Source organism: Pteropus vampyrus, unplaced genomic scaffold (assembly GCF_000151845.1).
Source record: "Pteropus vampyrus isolate Shadow unplaced genomic scaffold, Pvam_2.0 Scaffold510, whole genome shotgun sequence".
In the NCBI taxonomy this organism is placed as follows: Eukaryota; Metazoa; Chordata; class Mammalia; order Chiroptera; family Pteropodidae; genus Pteropus; species Pteropus vampyrus.
In genome coordinates, this window is record NW_011889291.1 from 399644 (window position 1) to 416332 (window position 16689).

The following is a 16689-nucleotide window of genomic DNA, read 5'->3' on the forward strand; positions in this document are numbered from 1 at the left end:
CGGCACTCACGGCTGGCGGGCGTGGGGCAGGCCTGGCAGGGCCTATTCCAGGCCTGGCCGATGTTGTAGGAGCAGCAGCACATCTTCTGGGTCACGTTTAAAGCCAGCTCGTTCTGACACGTGCCGTTATATTTCCGAAAGCAGACGCTCTTCCTCATGTCTTCGGTCGGGTTGGAGAGAAGAGAGTGGATAAGAGACGAGTGAGCCAGGGAAAGAGAGAGCCAGACAGACAGGAACTCATTCACGAATGCATCGGAAAATCACTGGCTCGATATCTCTTCCCCAGCACACCTGAGGTTGCCATTGACTTTTCAGCCTTTGTTGGGCAGTGCGCAACCTGGACGACCATTTGTGACAGCCCCGGGTCCCTGAGCCCCGCAGCGTTGTTCACTTCTGCGAAGCAGCACGTCAAACACATTTACTCTCCCTCTCTCCTCCCCCAAACACATCTCTCCACACTCTTCCAAGGCTTGGCGACTTCCAGAAGTTTCTCCCGCACCCAAGTGCTGCTTCCACAAACAGCCGGTCCCCCCTGTCATTATGCTTCGTACCCATGCAGTTGTTGCCACCGTTGACTTGCAGGTACTCCGCAGGGCAGACACACGTGTAGTTTCCTAGGGTGTTGTAGCAGGTGCCGGGGCCACAGATGCCCGGGTGCGCAGAGCATTCATCCACGTCTGCAGGGGACAGAGGCGCAGTGTCCAGCCAGACACGGCCTGGATGACCTCCCGCCCCAGGTCTGGGGGAGCCATGTCACTATGAGCTTCAGTTTGGTGTCAAGATTTGCTTAGAATGCAGACATTTTAGTGACATGAAAAGATACAACACAGTGTTGAGTGAAAAAAAAAAGTTTACTAATATCTCTCTTCTATTAAGAAGAAATATGACTTGAATCCATGAGTTAATTACAGTATCACCAAAAGGGGGCTACCACATGCTTCCTAACACGATGCCATAGGAAGCAAGAGCCCTCCAAATAAAGTATTCTGTGTCAAAAAAATAAAATAAAGGAAGCCACTTTAAAATAGAGTCGGAGCTGCCATCCCAGAGGAACTGCCTTCCACGTCTTATGCCTCAAACCTTTGGAATGTTAAAACAGGGCAAAATAACCTTTGGACTGGGCCTAAAGCGACATTATACTCCAATCATCTGTGGATTGATGGGTGAACAGATGAATGAATGAATGAATGAATGAATTTGGTACATTGCATTGAAAAAGTTCAGGCTCTGGCTGGGCTCAGAATGGCTGGGCTCATAGCCAGTTTCCATCGCTTATTAGCTGCTTCTCACAACGAGTCACTCAACCTCCTTGAGCCTTGGGTGCAGCATCTGAAAAATGGGATCATGACAGGACTAGCTCCCTCACGGGGTTGTTGCGATGAATGAATGAATGACCAATGGGGATGCTCATGACAGTGGTGACACAGTCACAGACACCAGTTCATGACTGGTCGTTACTGTGATGCTCAGATGAGACCAGTAAGGCAAGCGGAGCGATGACTGAAGGGTGGGGCCGTTCCTTCTGCGTCTTTCCCTGCCTACTTTTAGCTCTGGGCCTTGGTCAGCTTTTGCCCAGAGGAGGAAGGGCATGACTACTGTAGTAAAGCCAGGTCATTTCTGAGTGGGGAGGAGGTCAGAGGTCAGGCAACGGGGAGGAGGAGGCAGCAGAGCAGAGTGTAGACTGGGGCATTCTGTCGAAGCCTTCTCCAAGGAGCCTCAGGCAGCAAGGCAGGCGAGCAGGCTCTTAGAGGCATTTCAGGCCCCAGCACCTGAGGAGGAGGAGGTGAGGCTGGGCAGGAAGGCCGGGTGGGCGGGGAAGGTCCAGGCTTACCCTCACAGATGCGGGTGTCCTCATGGAGGCGGTAGCCAGGTGGGCACTCACACTGAAAGCTGCCAAAAGTGTTGACACAGTCGCCCCCCTGGCAAAGCCCTGGTAGGTCTTGGCACTCATCAATGTCTGTGGGGGAGTTAGAAGGCCGTGCTTGAAAGCTACACTCCAACAGAGGACTCAGGGGACACCAGGCCCTGCCTTGGAATCTCCAGGGCCCCGAGGGAGCTGGGCCCGATTCTTCAATAATATCTGGGAGCCATTGGATATTTGGAGGGTTCAGGCTAGGGCCTCTCTTGGAGGCCACACCCAGACTCTCTTGGGTCAATGTCACCCTGAATTCATCCCCTTTTCCTTCATCTGATAGTCCATCCTCCCACCCATCCATCCATCACATAGTTTCCAATCTCATCACATCCTGACTATAGAAGGACGAATGGATAGATGCATGGATGCATGGGTGGGTGGGTGGGTGGTGGACAGATAAGACAAGTAGTGGATGAGTGAATAAGCAAGAGTGTGAATGGACAAGAAGACAGATGAGTGGATGGATGGACGGATGAACGGACAGGAGATGGATGGATGGATGGATGGATGAGTGGATGGATGGAGAGAGAGACACATGGATAGATGAATAGGGGATGGATGGATCAATATGCCAACAAGAGACAGCTGAAAAAAAGACAAAAAAATTCGCCACAAACTAAAAGCAGTTTGGTCTCACTGCCTGACCTCTAGACAGGAGGACCTGGGTCCCCAAAACTGCCCAAGTCTGCACTTGGTGAGGCAGTAATGAGAGAAAGGCCAGTCAGTGGGAGCGTGATGGACGGTCTGCCAGGGGCTTACCTTCCAGAATGACAGTGATGGGGTTGGGCCGGAAGCCCTCACCACCTGGGCACAAGGTTCTGTATTCAGCTGCAAGGAAAACACGCTCTGATGAGGGGATGTGAAGCAAAGCCCAGGAGAAGCAGGAGAGGGGAGGACCCCTAAGAAGGGCCCAAGAGTAGGTCCTGCATCCTTTTACCACACCAACTACATCCTCTACCTCCTCCGCCTCTTGGGGCCAATCTTGGGGGTCCAGTCCCTGTGTGTGGTGTGAACATGTTCCCATTGAACACGTGAGCAGATGGATCATGCCATAGGAGCTGGGGTAGGGGTAGAATTCCTTCTGACCCCAAACCAGCCCCCATTGTGATCTTAAATTTCTCCCATGAAAGGAAGACTCTGGACACACACAAACTCTCTCTCTCTCTCTCTCTCTGTCTTTCTGTCTCTCTCTGCCCTGAATAGCTGGACGGGTGCCTTCCTGCTTCACACCTGAGGCCTTTGTACATACTATTCTCTTGCATCCCACACCTTCCCTTTACTCTACCTAGAAAACTCCTAATCACCTTTCATAACCTCATTTGCGCCTCCTGCCTTGGGGAGACTTCCCTCACCCCTTTCCTCTGCAGGCTTTCCCCTGGGCCATCACTGTGGCTCAAACAGACCATGACGAGAGCTCGACTCTCAGTCCCGGGGCCCTTGGTTTGTGGGTGAGGCCAGCGTACACCTGCTGTGGCCTGTCCTTTTCTGGGTCCCCAGACCCTAGCAAAGGACACAGAGGAACCCTCAATATTTGCTGACTGACAAATAACAATTTGCAGGAAAGACACCTGAGAGAGGCCCAGACAATGAACCGCCAAGAACAAACTTTGTGACCCAAGGCAAGCCCCCTCCCTCTCTGGTTCCCAGTGTCCCTCCCTTAGCAAAGATGACCCCTTAAGCCCCAGAGAGGCCCAGACTGGGGCTACATCTCTGTGGCTCAGGTCACAGTGCTCGCCTGTCCCCTGCCCCCTGGACTCACTGGTATTGGCCATTGGGCACAGCTCGCAGGGGTTGCCCCAGGCCCGGCCCAGCGAGCAACAACAGGATGCTCGGGTGACGCCGACCCCGATCTCGGCACTGCAGGAAATGCCACCGTCCCCGCGGTTGTGCGTGTCCAGGAAACAGTTTCCAATCCGAGTGTCTGAACAAGCAGAAGGGATGGTTAGCAAGTGGCGGAGGAGAAACGGTTCACGTGTGTGTTGGCATCATTGTGTGTGTGACTGTGCGCATGTGCCTGTGAGTGTGTAATTGTGACTGTATATATCTCCGTGTGTGCAGCTGTGTGTTCATGAGCAACTACGTATCTCTGTGTGGCTATGTAACTGTGTTCAACTGTGTATTTCTGTGTTTGGATAACTGTGTGTGTAATGTGTGTGCATGTGTGCCTCTGTGCATGTGTGTATATCAGAAGGGTGTTTCTGAACAAGGAAAATCATGCAAGGGCCAGGCAGGGAAGGGTGTGTGTGTGTGTGTGTGTGTGTGTGTGTGTGTGTCTAGAGCAAAAGGCTATATATCCATAGGCAACAGAGACCATCGCTCTGGCTGGGAGCCAGGTCCTGTCTGTCAGGAGCAGGAAGACTTAAACAGGCTGACAGGCCCGATGACCAGGCTGTAATCCCACCCGGCTCACAGCTCAGAACCCCAGCTGGAGCCTTGTGCGCACTCACCCACACAGCCCACCCCGCTGGGGTTCAGCTCAAAGTCCTGGGGGCAGTTGCAGAGGTAGCTGCCAGGGGTATTGATGCACAGGCCGTTGATGCAGTTCACCGGGTCTGCACACTCGTTGACATCTGTGAAGTGGGGGCGCCGTCAGTCAGCCGGGAGCCCTCCCTCAGCCCACGTCCTCCCGTAATCCTCCTGGGAAACCAAAGCCCTGGACACTGGGGGCTGGGCTGCAAGCCACGTTTCCCCCTGGGAAAAAGCCAAGGGGTAGCAGCCTGCGGGGCCTGCCTTGCTCCATGACCAGTGCTTAGAACATGCCTTCAAACAAGCACTGGCACACTACAGCCTGCCTGTTCGTGTAAGGTCTCGCTAGCACGCGGCCACGCCCATTCCACTTCGCATTGCCTGTGTCTGCTTCGAGCTGCAACAGCAAGCGGAAGAGCTATGACAGGGACTTGTGTGGCCCAGAGCCAAAAATATTTTACTATCTGGCCCTTTACTGAAAATGTTCGCCGACCTCCATCTTAAACACATAGGTGAGAGACATTTTGGATGGTGGAGGGAGCATGACTTCATTCATTCATTCACTGCATTTGTCCAAGGCATGACAGATGACAATGAAGGTCAATGGGAACAGGTGTCGATCAGACAAGGCCTACCCCCGGAGAGGATAGTCTTTGCTGATGGCAGCAAAGAAATGAGCTGTGCCCCTCCCAGCCTCCACTCCTGCGTCCCCCGTCCCCAAACCCCAGTGACCCCACACCTGTGCAGTTACCGCCACCGCGGTCCAGCTCATAGCCCTCATCACAGATACAGCGGAACATTCCAGGCAGGTTCTCGCAGCTCCCGAACACACAGAGGTTCCCCAGAACGCATTCGTCCACATCTGTGGGGATCCCAGGTCAGCTGGCCCCACCCGCGGGGGCCCGCCTGCTCCGTCCTTCGCCCCGGCCACCCGGGCCTCACCCTGGCAGGCGCGGTGGTCCTCTGCAGGGTTGAAGCCCATCTCGCATTCACAGCGGTACCCGCCGGGGGCATTAAGGCACTGCCCGTTCTCACAGAGGCCCACGTCCTCCTCACATTCGTCCCTGTCTGAGGAGCCCCGAGAGGCAGAGGCTGGGGACCAATTGGCCGAGACCCACGCAGGGTGGGCAGATGGCCTTGGTCACCCTAACCCTTCACCGTCACCCGAGGTTCTAGTAGCACTGGGAACTCTGTGGGCAGGTGACCAAGTCAGAGCCAAGGAGCAAGCAGATAGGGGACTGATCTCTGGGATTCCAGCAAAACAGGGAACCTAGACACTCAGGATTCAGGATGGGGGTCACTGGGGAATAAGCCAGTATTCCTGCTCCCCACATTCAGAAAGCTCCATGCAGTCAGAGCCCAAGAGAGAAGACTGCCCAGTGACAAGGCCTGGCCTGCAGCCCCGCCAGCTGGAGGCACATCCTCTCCGGCACCCACGGAGCCATGAGTGGATCAGTGAGAGTCAGGAAACCAACTGACCATGGTGGCCACCTCGGAACCCAGCCCCCTCTCGGGCCCCTCCTGCTCTCCCACCCCTCCCTGATCTCACCTTCGCAGAAGAAGCCGTCGCCGGCAAAGCCTGGGCGGCAGGTGCAGCGGTAGGAGCCAGGGGCATTGAGGCAGTCGGCGTCCGGGCTGCACCAGTGCTTCTGGAAGGCGCATTCATCCAGGTCTGCAGGAGACAGGGCCCAGAGCCCCCCAGGTATGTGCATTAGGGGGATCTGGGAGGCGGACCCTGCAATCTTGGCCTTGACCAGCCCCCAAGGGCACCCCTGAACCCTGCCCCCCACCTACCTCAGCGGCTCTGCCCAGACCTCCTGCCCCCAGGCACTTACCATGGCATTCGAATCCATCCCCCACCCAGCCTGGCTGGCACCTGCAGCTGAAACTCCCGGGGACATTGAGGCAGGAGGCGTGGCTGTCACAGCTGTGTCCCCCAAGCTCGCATTCGTCCACATCTAAGAGGAGAGGGACCCAGTCACAGGAGGGGCAGGACCAGGAGATGGGAGGGGGATGCAGCACCCCCTCAAGGCCTGGGCCTTGTAGAAATAGGGCTTCGGGTGCGGCGGGGGAGACGTGGTGCTGCAGTCGGGGAAAGAGTAAGGACCCCCTTCGTGGAGGGCTGAGTCAGATGTGTCACCAGCATTCCAGGAGCTTCCACCTTCACCCAGAGCCCAAGAAAAAACCCTAAAGCTCATCAGGCACGACTTCCAGCAGCTCTCAGAAACGGTCTGAAATCGCAGCATGAGAGACTTAAGGTAGACACTAAGAGTACCTGTCCTACACATGAAACTGATATGTCAACTGTAACTGGAAAATAAATTTAAAAAAAAGAGTAACTGTCCTAATGCGCATGCTCCCTCTCTAAAGCAGGATGTCCTTCTAAACCAGCATGTCCCATCCTCAGCCAGTTCTGCATCACCCTGATAACCCGCAACGTTCACGCACCGCCTGAGAGAGCCGCTGGGTGCTGAACGTTTCTTTACACGGCCTCCCACTGTTACTTACGTAAACGTGTTTAAGAGAAAATTTTAAACGGTCTCTAAGTAGTCGCGGCTCTGTTGCTCCGTTACACAACATTTGATTCTGGTTCGTGTTAAAATAATCGCATGATTATAACAGGTAGACTTGTGCCCTCCCAAAAGATACGTTCAAGGGCGAACTTCCAGAACCTGGCAACGGGAACTGATTTGGAAATATTGTCTTTGTAGACGGAACCAAGTTAAGAGGAGGTCACCCTGGATGGTGGGCCCAAATCCAATGACTGGTGTCCTTTAAAAAGGGAGAAATTTGGAGAGAACACCATGTGATGATAGACACAGGTGGAAGAGATGCATTTACAAGCCAAAGGACCCCAAGGACTGATGGCCACCACCAGAGCCAGGAGAGAGGCATGGGACAGATGCTCCCTCTGAGCCTCTAAGAAGGAACAACCCTGCTGACCCCTTGGTTTCCGACTTCTGGTGGTTCTCAGCTACCAGGTTTGTGGTAATTGATTATGGCAGCCTAGGAAGCCAAAACAGTCATCGCTGGAACGCGGAAAGGCTGGTCCTTGTCTCACTGAGAACCATCAGGCTTGCGTGCTCGGAGAAGGCTGCTGTGGACACTCGGGGCTCCGGGCTCCTCCCTGAGCTGTCCGTTACGGAGTGCACCAGGGGCAGCCCACTGGGTCCTGTTCCTGCTTGAACACGACCCCACCAGCAGAAAGCTGCAAGAATGAGGTCTGGCGTGCTCTGCCTCGGGGGACGAGGCAGACCCCACAACCCCTGAGCTGGCCCCTCAGCATCCCCTCCGCCTGCACCGCTGACCGCCAGCTCACCGGAGCAGCCCGTGGCCCCCTTCCTGACGACGTAACCCAGCTGGCAGTGGCACACAAAGGAACCCTTTGTGTTCTCGCAGTCCCCTTGGAGGCAGATGTGGGGGTTCAGGTCACACTCGTTCACATCTGCGGGATGACAAGATGGGTGTGGGGGGGATGCGCCAGCACTGCTGAGTGCCCTGCCACGTGGGTACCCTGCGTCGAGGTTCTCTCTGCCAGGCTCCAGGGGTGGGGAGCTCCCTCTGGTTCCACCATGAGGCAGCTGTGAGAGTTATGTCAGTGCTTTACAGCGCAAATGCCATGGGACACACTGCGCGGGCATTCCCAAAAGGATTTTATGGCCAAACACATTCAGAGAACACCGAGTTAAACAAAGTGAACCAAATTCACTTTTGCAGGCCTTTTCAGAGCCTTTGTGCCAACGTGGATCTGTAAGAAAGGTATAATGTATGCAGCATTCCCTAAATTTCTTTGGTCCCAAGGTCTTAAGTGCATCCTAGACTCCTGAGATCTGGAACTCTTTAAGCTGCACTGGGGTGGGCACATCTTCTTGGGAGGGAATTACACTTCTACTTCCTAAGAACTCCCCACTTGGCCCTCAGCTCCGTCCTGATGGGGACCCAGTACACATCGCTCCCCGGGCCTCGTGATGACCCGCAGCCAGGAGAGGATGGTGATCGCGGCACAGACAGCCCGGGGACCCCACGCAGAGCTGAAAACACACTTCTGAGTGTCTTCCTGTGTTGCTCACCATCCTTTGCATAAAAGGCCCTTGGTTGGCAGCAACTGTAAAGTACAGCCCTTGGACAGGGCGCGAGCCTCTGATGTACGTTGGGAACGCAGTGAGTTTTTGACAAACGGGCTTCAAAGGAACAAGGTCCGGGGGGCTCTGCTACTGTGAATGACATCCCATGGGCTTTGGCGCAGGCTCAAGGTACTGGTGGCCATGTGCAGACCTCCTGGCACTGCAGCGAAGCCTCCTTCCCTTGCCGGCGTGTGACAGGATGGGACCTGGTCGTGCTCGCCCACCTTGTGGAAGGCCTGGTCTATGAGTCCTGACACTGCCTCCTCCACCTCGCAATCCCAGCTCCTCACCCACACACGTCCTTATGTCCAGCATGGCCACGAAGCCGTCATAGCACAAACAACGGTGACCCCCTGGCACATTGGTGCACTGGCCGCCATCACAGATGTCCGGGTTCTCTTCACACTCATCCACATCTGGGGGGGCGGGCAGACGTGGGCTGAGCTGCATGCGGGCAGGGATGGAGGGGGAGCCCCAGGGAGCCGCCCGCAGGGTCCGCGGCCCGTCCCGTGTCTGGGCTGGGCAAGGTTGACTCCCCGGTCCCAGGCAGGGGGAGGGGCTCGCCCACCCACCTGCACACGCCCTCCCATCTGGCATCAGCAAGTAGCCGTGTCCACAGCTGCACCGGTAGCTGCCCTCAGTGTTAACACAGTGCCCATCACACCCAGCACTCCCAGCAAGGCATTCGTTGATGTCTGCAGGGGACAGGGAAAAGGCGGAGGGGCTAGGCTGGGGGAGAGGGTCACGCAGGGAGCTGCTTTGGGGGCTGAAGCTGAGTTCAGCAGGTTGAGGTTGGGGCCGGGGGCCGGTGGGATGACGCAGCCTCACCCACGCAGCCCTGGTGGTCGGGGGTGCTCCGGAAGCCAGTGTGGCAGGAGCACTGGAAGGCGCCAATGACATTGACGCACTGGCCATGAGGACACAGGCCGTCACTCAGGGAGCACTCGTCGACATCTGTCGGGGGAGGACATGGCCGGTTGGAACTTAGCGTGCGCAGACGGGCGGAAGGGCCCGAAGCGTGGCCCGTGCCCCTCTCCGCTATCGGGGCGACCCCGAGACACTCAGACACATGTGCACAATGATGTGCTCACACAACGAGCATTATTACATCCCATAGGTGCGAGTCCACACACACACACACCCTCACCCAGATACACACTTGCAACCTCTTATACACTCACAAGACACACAAACACACCCTCGCACATTCATACACTCATTCTAGGCAGACACACATTCATACCCAGATACACACACCCACCTGCATGTTCACATAGGCTCACAAACACACCGACTCATATGCAAACAGAATCACCCTCAGTAAACACAACCAGATACACACTGACACCCACATGCACACTCAATGCAGACTCACATATCCACTCATAGGCAAACATACTTGCCCTTGTGTAAACACCCAGATACACACTCACTTTCGTGCATTCTTGTAGACTCCACAACCCTTGCATGCACTCACATGCAAACACACACCCTAGATAGACACACATATCCACACCCAGATACACACTCATACTGTCTTGCATGCTCACACAGATCCACACACACTCGTTCACATACAAATAGTCACTCTTGTATAGACATAGTCACAGATATACACTCATACATTTGCATGGTCACACACAAATACACACCTCAGTCTCACACCCATCCAGTCACCCTCCACACAGACACACATTGACCCACACTTGCAAACTTGCTTTTCTACTTTCACATTCACAGAGATACACACACAAACACACCCTCCCATTATCTTATGCATGCAACCACTCATACAGATACACTGATACACTCATGCACATTCACACTCAGAGACACACTGACACACATGTGCATATTCCCACATAGAAACACACTGACACACATGCATACACACAGAGACACTGACATTCACACATAAGTACATATTCAGAGAAAGACACACACACACACTACCACTACCTCACGCGTGCCGCTCACACCCGCACCCCCACTCGCGTGCCCGGTTGCACGCTCACCCTCACAGGCAGTGCCCTTGGCCGTTAGCGCATGTCCAGGGGGGCACTGGCATGTGTAGCTCCCATCTGTGTTGGTGCAGGTGCCTCCCCGGCACAGCAGGGGGTCCTGCACACACTCGTCCACGTCTGGGCATGTGGAAGGAGACAGCAGGTGTGAAGACACGGACACGGAAGGGTGTGATGTGGCTCTCGAAGTTTCTCCCTGTGGCCCCCCAGCCCCTTTACCCCAGCTGAAGCCAGAAAAGCCTAGAGGCTTGGGGCACCGATGACCCGGGAGAGAAGAGTTTTGGGCTGGGAGGAGCAACAACAAGTCAGACGGGGAAGGAAGCTGGAATTCCCAGGACAATCAGAGCCATTCGGCTGACACTCCTGGAGTCACTGAGGGAGGCTTTAAGAAACCCTCCCGGAGGACACGACAGGGAGGCGAGGCCCAGCCCGGCATCAGCGTGGGGAGCAGACACCCAGCCAGCCACCTCACCACCTTCCTCAGCCCCCAGGCTCACGCGCCCCTTTCGACCCCTCCGGTCCACCCCAGGGCCTTGGCACATGCTGCTCTTCTCCTCTTTCAGCCCCTCTTCACCGCATTTGCTCCCACTCTCTCAGCCACAACCTCGAGCCCCACAGAATGGGACGCATCCCCCAGGTCCATGCTTCTACTGCACCATGTGACCTTTACAAGTGCTTCTGACAGTGGCCATTTTGCATTTCTCTAGCAATTTAGTTTATTAAAGCCTGTCTCTGTGTTAGGCCACGAGCTGCCGAATTCTCTGCAGTTCTCAAGCGGAAGCGCTTGAGAAAGCGAAAGCAGGTGGTAAGAGGCTCCTCCCTCCTGGGTCCTCTCCTCTCCTCACGTATAGTTGGGAGAACTTGCTAAAATCTCAGTGCCCAGCCTCAGTTCTGCACACCTGACCTGATGTCCTTTGGGGATGATGCCCCATGTCGTTCACACCTGCTGTGTCCCAGCTGGAACACAGCTGCCCCGCACCTGCCCCTCCACCCGCGTCCATCACGGCGACGTCTCCGCCATCCCTCTGCTTGGCCCCGAGCCCCGCCAGGCATCGCCCTGCCCAGGGCAGCCACCTACCCATGCAGTTCTTCATCAGCCTGGAGCCACTCTCGTAGCCATGGAAACACTCACACTCAAAGCTGCCTGGGGTATTGACACAGGCACCCTGGCCGCAGAGGTCAGGGGAGATGTGGCACTCGTCAATGTCTGGGGAGAGAGCGGGTGCAGGCTGGGCCTCCACATCTGTAGACACTCGGGGCTGCCCAGGAGCCCCAAGCTGCCAAACCAAACTGAGTGAGGAAACGGGGGTGCCGTGACTACATGCCAGACAAGGGCAGGAATTTCCGCCCAGCCTGGAGGCCCCCGGAGACCACCTTTGCCAGCCCTTCTTTTACAGTCATGGTCTCTGAAGCCCAGAGAGAGCAGTGACCTGCACTAGGTCACACAGCAAGCGGGCAGGCATGACAAGAGGCACCTAAACACACAGGCCTTGACTCCACGTCCTATTCATGGCCCCTACCCCTGCACGCGCCCTCCCTCAAAGAAGCGGAGGTGAGCACATACCTGTGCAGTTCCTTTCCTGGGCGTCCAGGGTGAAGCCCCCTGCGCAGGAGCAGCGGAAGCTGCCCACAGTGTTGCGGCAGGTGCCGTGTGTGCAGAGGCTGGGGAAGGCTTTGCACTCATTCACATCTGTGGTACGGGAGCATCAAATGTCATCGAACCGCCCAGACAGACACCTCGGCTCCAGGCCTGTGCCCGAGTGGTGTCCCCTCCCCGTCCTCCGGGCTCCCCACGCCCAAACACACCTTTATAGAAGGGCTGGCCTGACAGGAAGTCCCTGCTGGCAAAGCCCAGCCCACGGGGACACAGGCTGGTGAATGCTGGGGACTCGGGCTCCGGGCACGCCTCGCACGCGGCCCCCCACGCGGCCCCCACGGAGCAGCAGCAGACGTCCATCCGGTACTTGCTGGGCAGGGCGGCCCCGCAGTCATCCTCATCCCAGTGCAGGAAACACAGCTCCAAGCGCACATCTGCTCAAGGACAGTCATCACGTCCCGCCCCCGCCATACCGTGTCCGCCACCAGACGAGAGGTACAGCCTCACTCGGGAGCACCTCGCCAACCGGAGGAGTGAAAGGGGGGTGATCTCCTCACGGTGAGATTTGAGAGCATCCAAGAGTTTTATACATTTTAATAATAATAACTCACACTGCTAGGGGGCTTGCTATGTGCTGGGCACTGTTCTAAACTCATCGATCCACTTAATCCTCAAAATAACGCCAAGAAGACAAAAACGTTACCACGCCCATTTTATAGGCAAGAACACTGAGGCCCAGAAGGGTTGGGTAGCTTGCCCAAGGCCACACAGTTAGTAAAAGGTAGGGCCGGGTTCAAACTAGGCCGCCTGGCTCCAGAGTCTGTGTGTTTAATCTGCAAAACTGCCAGAACAATCTGACAGCAGACAAGCCTTCCTCAACACCAGACATGAGGGTCTAAGACAGGAGGCAGCCACTTGTTTTTTAAATAAAGTTTTATTGACACACAGTTACATCCATCTGTTTCCATATTATCTGCGGCAGCTTTTGGGCTTTCTGGCAGTGCTGAATAGTTGTTGTCACAGAGATGGTATGGCCCACAAAGCTTAATATGTTTACCTCCTGGCCCTTTGCAGAAAAAAATCTGCTGACTTCCGGTCTAGAACAAAGTTCCTCTCTTTACAAAAGGAACATACATTTAAGCAGGTCAATTTGAGCCCTGTTATAGAATTTCTAGAAAAAAATCCCAAAGTGCCGCAATCCACACAGAGATCCTTCTCAAGTTCCCCTGTACCCAGTGCCTTGCTCCTGGGCTAACGGTTACACCTGACCAGACCTCCCCATTTCACCTGGCCCTGGATTCAGCACAGGGCTCTCCATAACACAACGGCCTTTTCCTCTTCACTCTGGTACTTTCTCTCCTTGCTCATGTTTTGGGGGGTCAGTTAAAAGACCCACTGCATACCTGAAACTTAGTTTAGGAGAGTCTTCAGGGCCCGTCTGCCTTACAGTTGACCGGGCCCCGAGGTGCCAACGAGAAGGCTACTAACAGGGGACTATGGGAGGAAAAACTATAGAATGCAGAGCCCCGTCTGTTGGCTGACAGATGCTTTAGGCAAGGAAATGTCTGGCTCAGGGTGTTGATGGGGGCAAAATCAAGAAACCCTCACCCAGGGGGAAACCATCTCAGAGGCTTTGAGCTTGATGGGATGTCGTTTAGGTGAGTGAGCCCTGGATGCTGAGGGAGACGCACGTGTAAGGCCGACGTCTCCTTCAGCCATCTTGGCACTCGTGCTAAAGGTGCCTTGTGCTCAAATCCCCCCGTGTGAACCTTACTTGGTAATGAGAAAGAATAAACACAAGCTACATCTATCATTTCACAAGGTTTTACCATTTGCAGTGAGCTTCAAAAAAGGGACAGTTAAGAGAAAATGGTGAATCCCCCCTCAAATAAATGTTTTTCGAGACATGTCATCAGGAGGTGGGCAGGTGGAGGGTTCCCGCGGGCCCCTAGATCCCTCCCTCCCGTTCCTAAGGAGTCCCCAGGCCCTGAGGGTGGACGCAGTGGAGGAAGGGCTGGCGGCCCTGCACGGGGACGGCGCACAGACTCACCCACACATAGCCGGCCCGTGGGATCCAGCGTCAGGCCCTCTGGACACTCGCAGTGGAAGGAGCCGGCAGTGTTGTGGCAGCGCCCATTGGGACAGACCCCGGGGAAGACCTCGCACTCGTTCACATCTGGGCAGTGGCAACAAGGAGAGGTGAGGCCTGGAGGCTCCCAGGAGCTGCTCCCCTGGGGCTCGGGTCACCCAAGTTGTCCTCGGGGAAGTGGGAGGAGACACAGCCAGCCTCAAGGGCTGGGAAATCACTGGGAAGATTTGGGTACAAAGAAGGGGGTCTCTGTCTCAATCTCAAAGACTCTAGTGCCCAGGACATGCACCTGCCCACGTGTGGCTGCGGAGGTGGACCCAGGGCGGGTAGGGGGTTGGTTACCTTCACAGGGGAGCCCCTTCATGCGGGCAAAGCCACGGGCGCAGGCAGGGTCTGTGGGGGGGTCAGCCAGAATAGGGCCAGCATCAGGCTCTCCATCCAGGCCCTGGTCACCTGTTCCACCCCTTCTCTCTCTCAATGGGTACCTGGGCAGGACCAGTGGCCACCCCTGGAGGCCCCCCAGGAGCCCACCCAGGGGCCCCCATGGCATTACCCATCCCACAGTGCTTGTAGGGCCCCCCCAGGAGCCCACCCAGGGGCCCCCATGGCGTTACCCATCTCGCAGTGCTCGCAGGGGCTCCCCCAGGCAACCCCCAGGGTGGCGCAGCACTCAGCCCGCAGGGTGGCTCCGCGTAGGTTCACCTCGCAGCGGCCATCCTGGACCTTCAGCCAACAGGTGCCCTTGGTGCTGTCTGCAGGGCAGGGGTCACCAGGTCACTTGGCTCACCTGCTGGGCTCACACCTGCACACCAACCCTCAGAGGCGCAACCTCCCTCCTCCACCCTGGTAGGACACAGGGCTGGGCAGCACGGTCCCTGGAACTACGAGGAACAAGCTTCTCACCTAGGCACACGGTGCCCGAGGGCCCCAGCCGGCTGCCAGGGCCACAGTCGCAGGCATAGGAGCCGGCTAGGTTCCGGCACGCACCATTCACACATGGGCTGGACAGGCACTCGTCGATATCTGCAAAGACAGCCCCGCACCAGGTCCTGAGCTGCAGGAGGGGGAGCCCTACCCAGCCAGGGCCCCCTCCGCTCTGGGGGCTGCCAGAGTCCAGCAGCATGGAGTGCACCCAGGTCCACACGGCATGTGCGTGAACAGACAGGCGTGCATATATGGGCAGAATGCACAGGCACAGGCACGCACACACACGTTTGCACTGAATTGTGTCATGCACTCATGCGAGCATGCTGGCATGCAGGGGCTTGGGAGCATGCACGTGTGACAAGTGCAGGGAGACAGACACGATCGGGCACGATGACCCTCACTGGAGTCACAAGAGGAAACAAGAGTGAGGTGAGGTGGGGACGAGGGGAAGAGAGAGGGAGACAGAGCCCGGGAGACGTCGGGCCCAATGGAAAGTGCACAGACACACACGCGTGCACGTGTGTGAGCGCTCGTGGCCATGAGTGTGAGGGGCCTAAGGGACGGGAAAGGTCATCACCATGAAGCATGTGTGGGCCACGATGGGTGTGAATGTGTGCATATGTGAGCAAAGGCACATATTCCTGTGCGGGCATGTCTGTGTAAATACATGTGTGTGTAACCGTGAGCCTAAATGTGTGAAAGTGTGAGTGACTGCAGGTACACACCTGTCTTTGAGTGTGTGCATATGAGTGTGACTGTGTGGGAGTGTCTATGAGTGTGAATATGGCTGTGTACCTACGTTTTGAGTACTGGTGTGTGTAAACAGGTCTCTGATCATATGCACACATGTGTGAATATGAGTCAAAGGCATACATAAGTGCGCGCCTATGAGGGTGTAACTGTGTGTGGCTATGAATACAAGGGTGAAAAGTGTGAGAATAAGTGAGTGTGTGAATGTGGGTATATGTATGAGTGTGTATAACTATGAGACTAAATGTAAATACATATGTCTTTGTGTGTGGGTGTGAATGTGTGGACTGTGGGTATACATGCGTCTTTGAGCAGGTGCGTGTCTATGTACACACAGCATGCAGTGTGTGTAAGTGTCTGAGTGTGTGCATGTATGTATATGCAGAGCATGAGCACACGTGTTTGAGTGTGTGCCTGTGTGTACACACCAGAGCATGCGCATGTGTCTGTGAGTGTACATGCCCCGTGCAGCGTGTCCGGGACCCTGTACCTTCACAGGTCTCTGTGTCCTGCCGGAAGCTGAAACCCTGGGGGCAGGAGCAGCTGTAGCTACCAGGGCTGTTTCGGCACCACCCATTGTCACAGAGAAGGCTGTTGGTGGCACACTCGTCCACGTCTGCAGGGTAAGGTGGGACAGCAGGGTGAAGACGGTACAGCAGAGAAGACAGTCCCACCGTCCACCGGTCTGCCAGATGCTCACCTGCGCACTCCCTGCCCGCCACACCTGCCTCGTAGCCCAGGTTGCAGATGCATCGGTAGCCGCCCCGCAGGTTCTCACACACACCATTGGCACAGATGTC

At 56.0% G+C, this 16689-nt stretch overlaps 1 protein-coding gene across 1 annotated transcript in view; it reads right to left on the bottom strand.

Annotated features, from left to right (window-relative positions):
* Positions 1-16689, bottom strand: part of FBN3 (fibrillin 3) — a 57930-nt gene that overhangs the window by 28225 nt on the left and 13016 nt on the right. The window contains exons 16-39 of the mRNA XM_011383318.1: positions 16590-16689; positions 16380-16505; positions 15116-15235; positions 14827-14964; positions 14555-14605; positions 14174-14299; positions 12333-12557; positions 12091-12216; positions 11605-11733; positions 10521-10646; positions 9334-9459; positions 9078-9200; positions 8796-8921; positions 7701-7826; positions 6217-6339; positions 5931-6053; positions 5324-5449; positions 5121-5243; positions 4363-4485; positions 3675-3836; positions 2675-2743; positions 1832-1957; positions 552-677; positions 11-160 (exon numbers count right to left, since the gene is read on the bottom strand). The exon at positions 16590-16689 is cut by the window's right edge and continues 12 nt beyond it. Of these exons, the coding sequence (XP_011381620.1) occupies positions 11-160; positions 552-677; positions 1832-1957; positions 2675-2743; positions 3675-3836; positions 4363-4485; positions 5121-5243; positions 5324-5449; positions 5931-6053; positions 6217-6339; positions 7701-7826; positions 8796-8921; positions 9078-9200; positions 9334-9459; positions 10521-10646; positions 11605-11733; positions 12091-12216; positions 12333-12557; positions 14174-14299; positions 14555-14605; positions 14827-14964; positions 15116-15235; positions 16380-16505; positions 16590-16689 (3019 nt within the window). The remainder of the gene's footprint in view (positions 1-10; positions 161-551; positions 678-1831; positions 1958-2674; positions 2744-3674; positions 3837-4362; positions 4486-5120; positions 5244-5323; positions 5450-5930; positions 6054-6216; positions 6340-7700; positions 7827-8795; positions 8922-9077; positions 9201-9333; positions 9460-10520; positions 10647-11604; positions 11734-12090; positions 12217-12332; positions 12558-14173; positions 14300-14554; positions 14606-14826; positions 14965-15115; positions 15236-16379; positions 16506-16589) is intronic.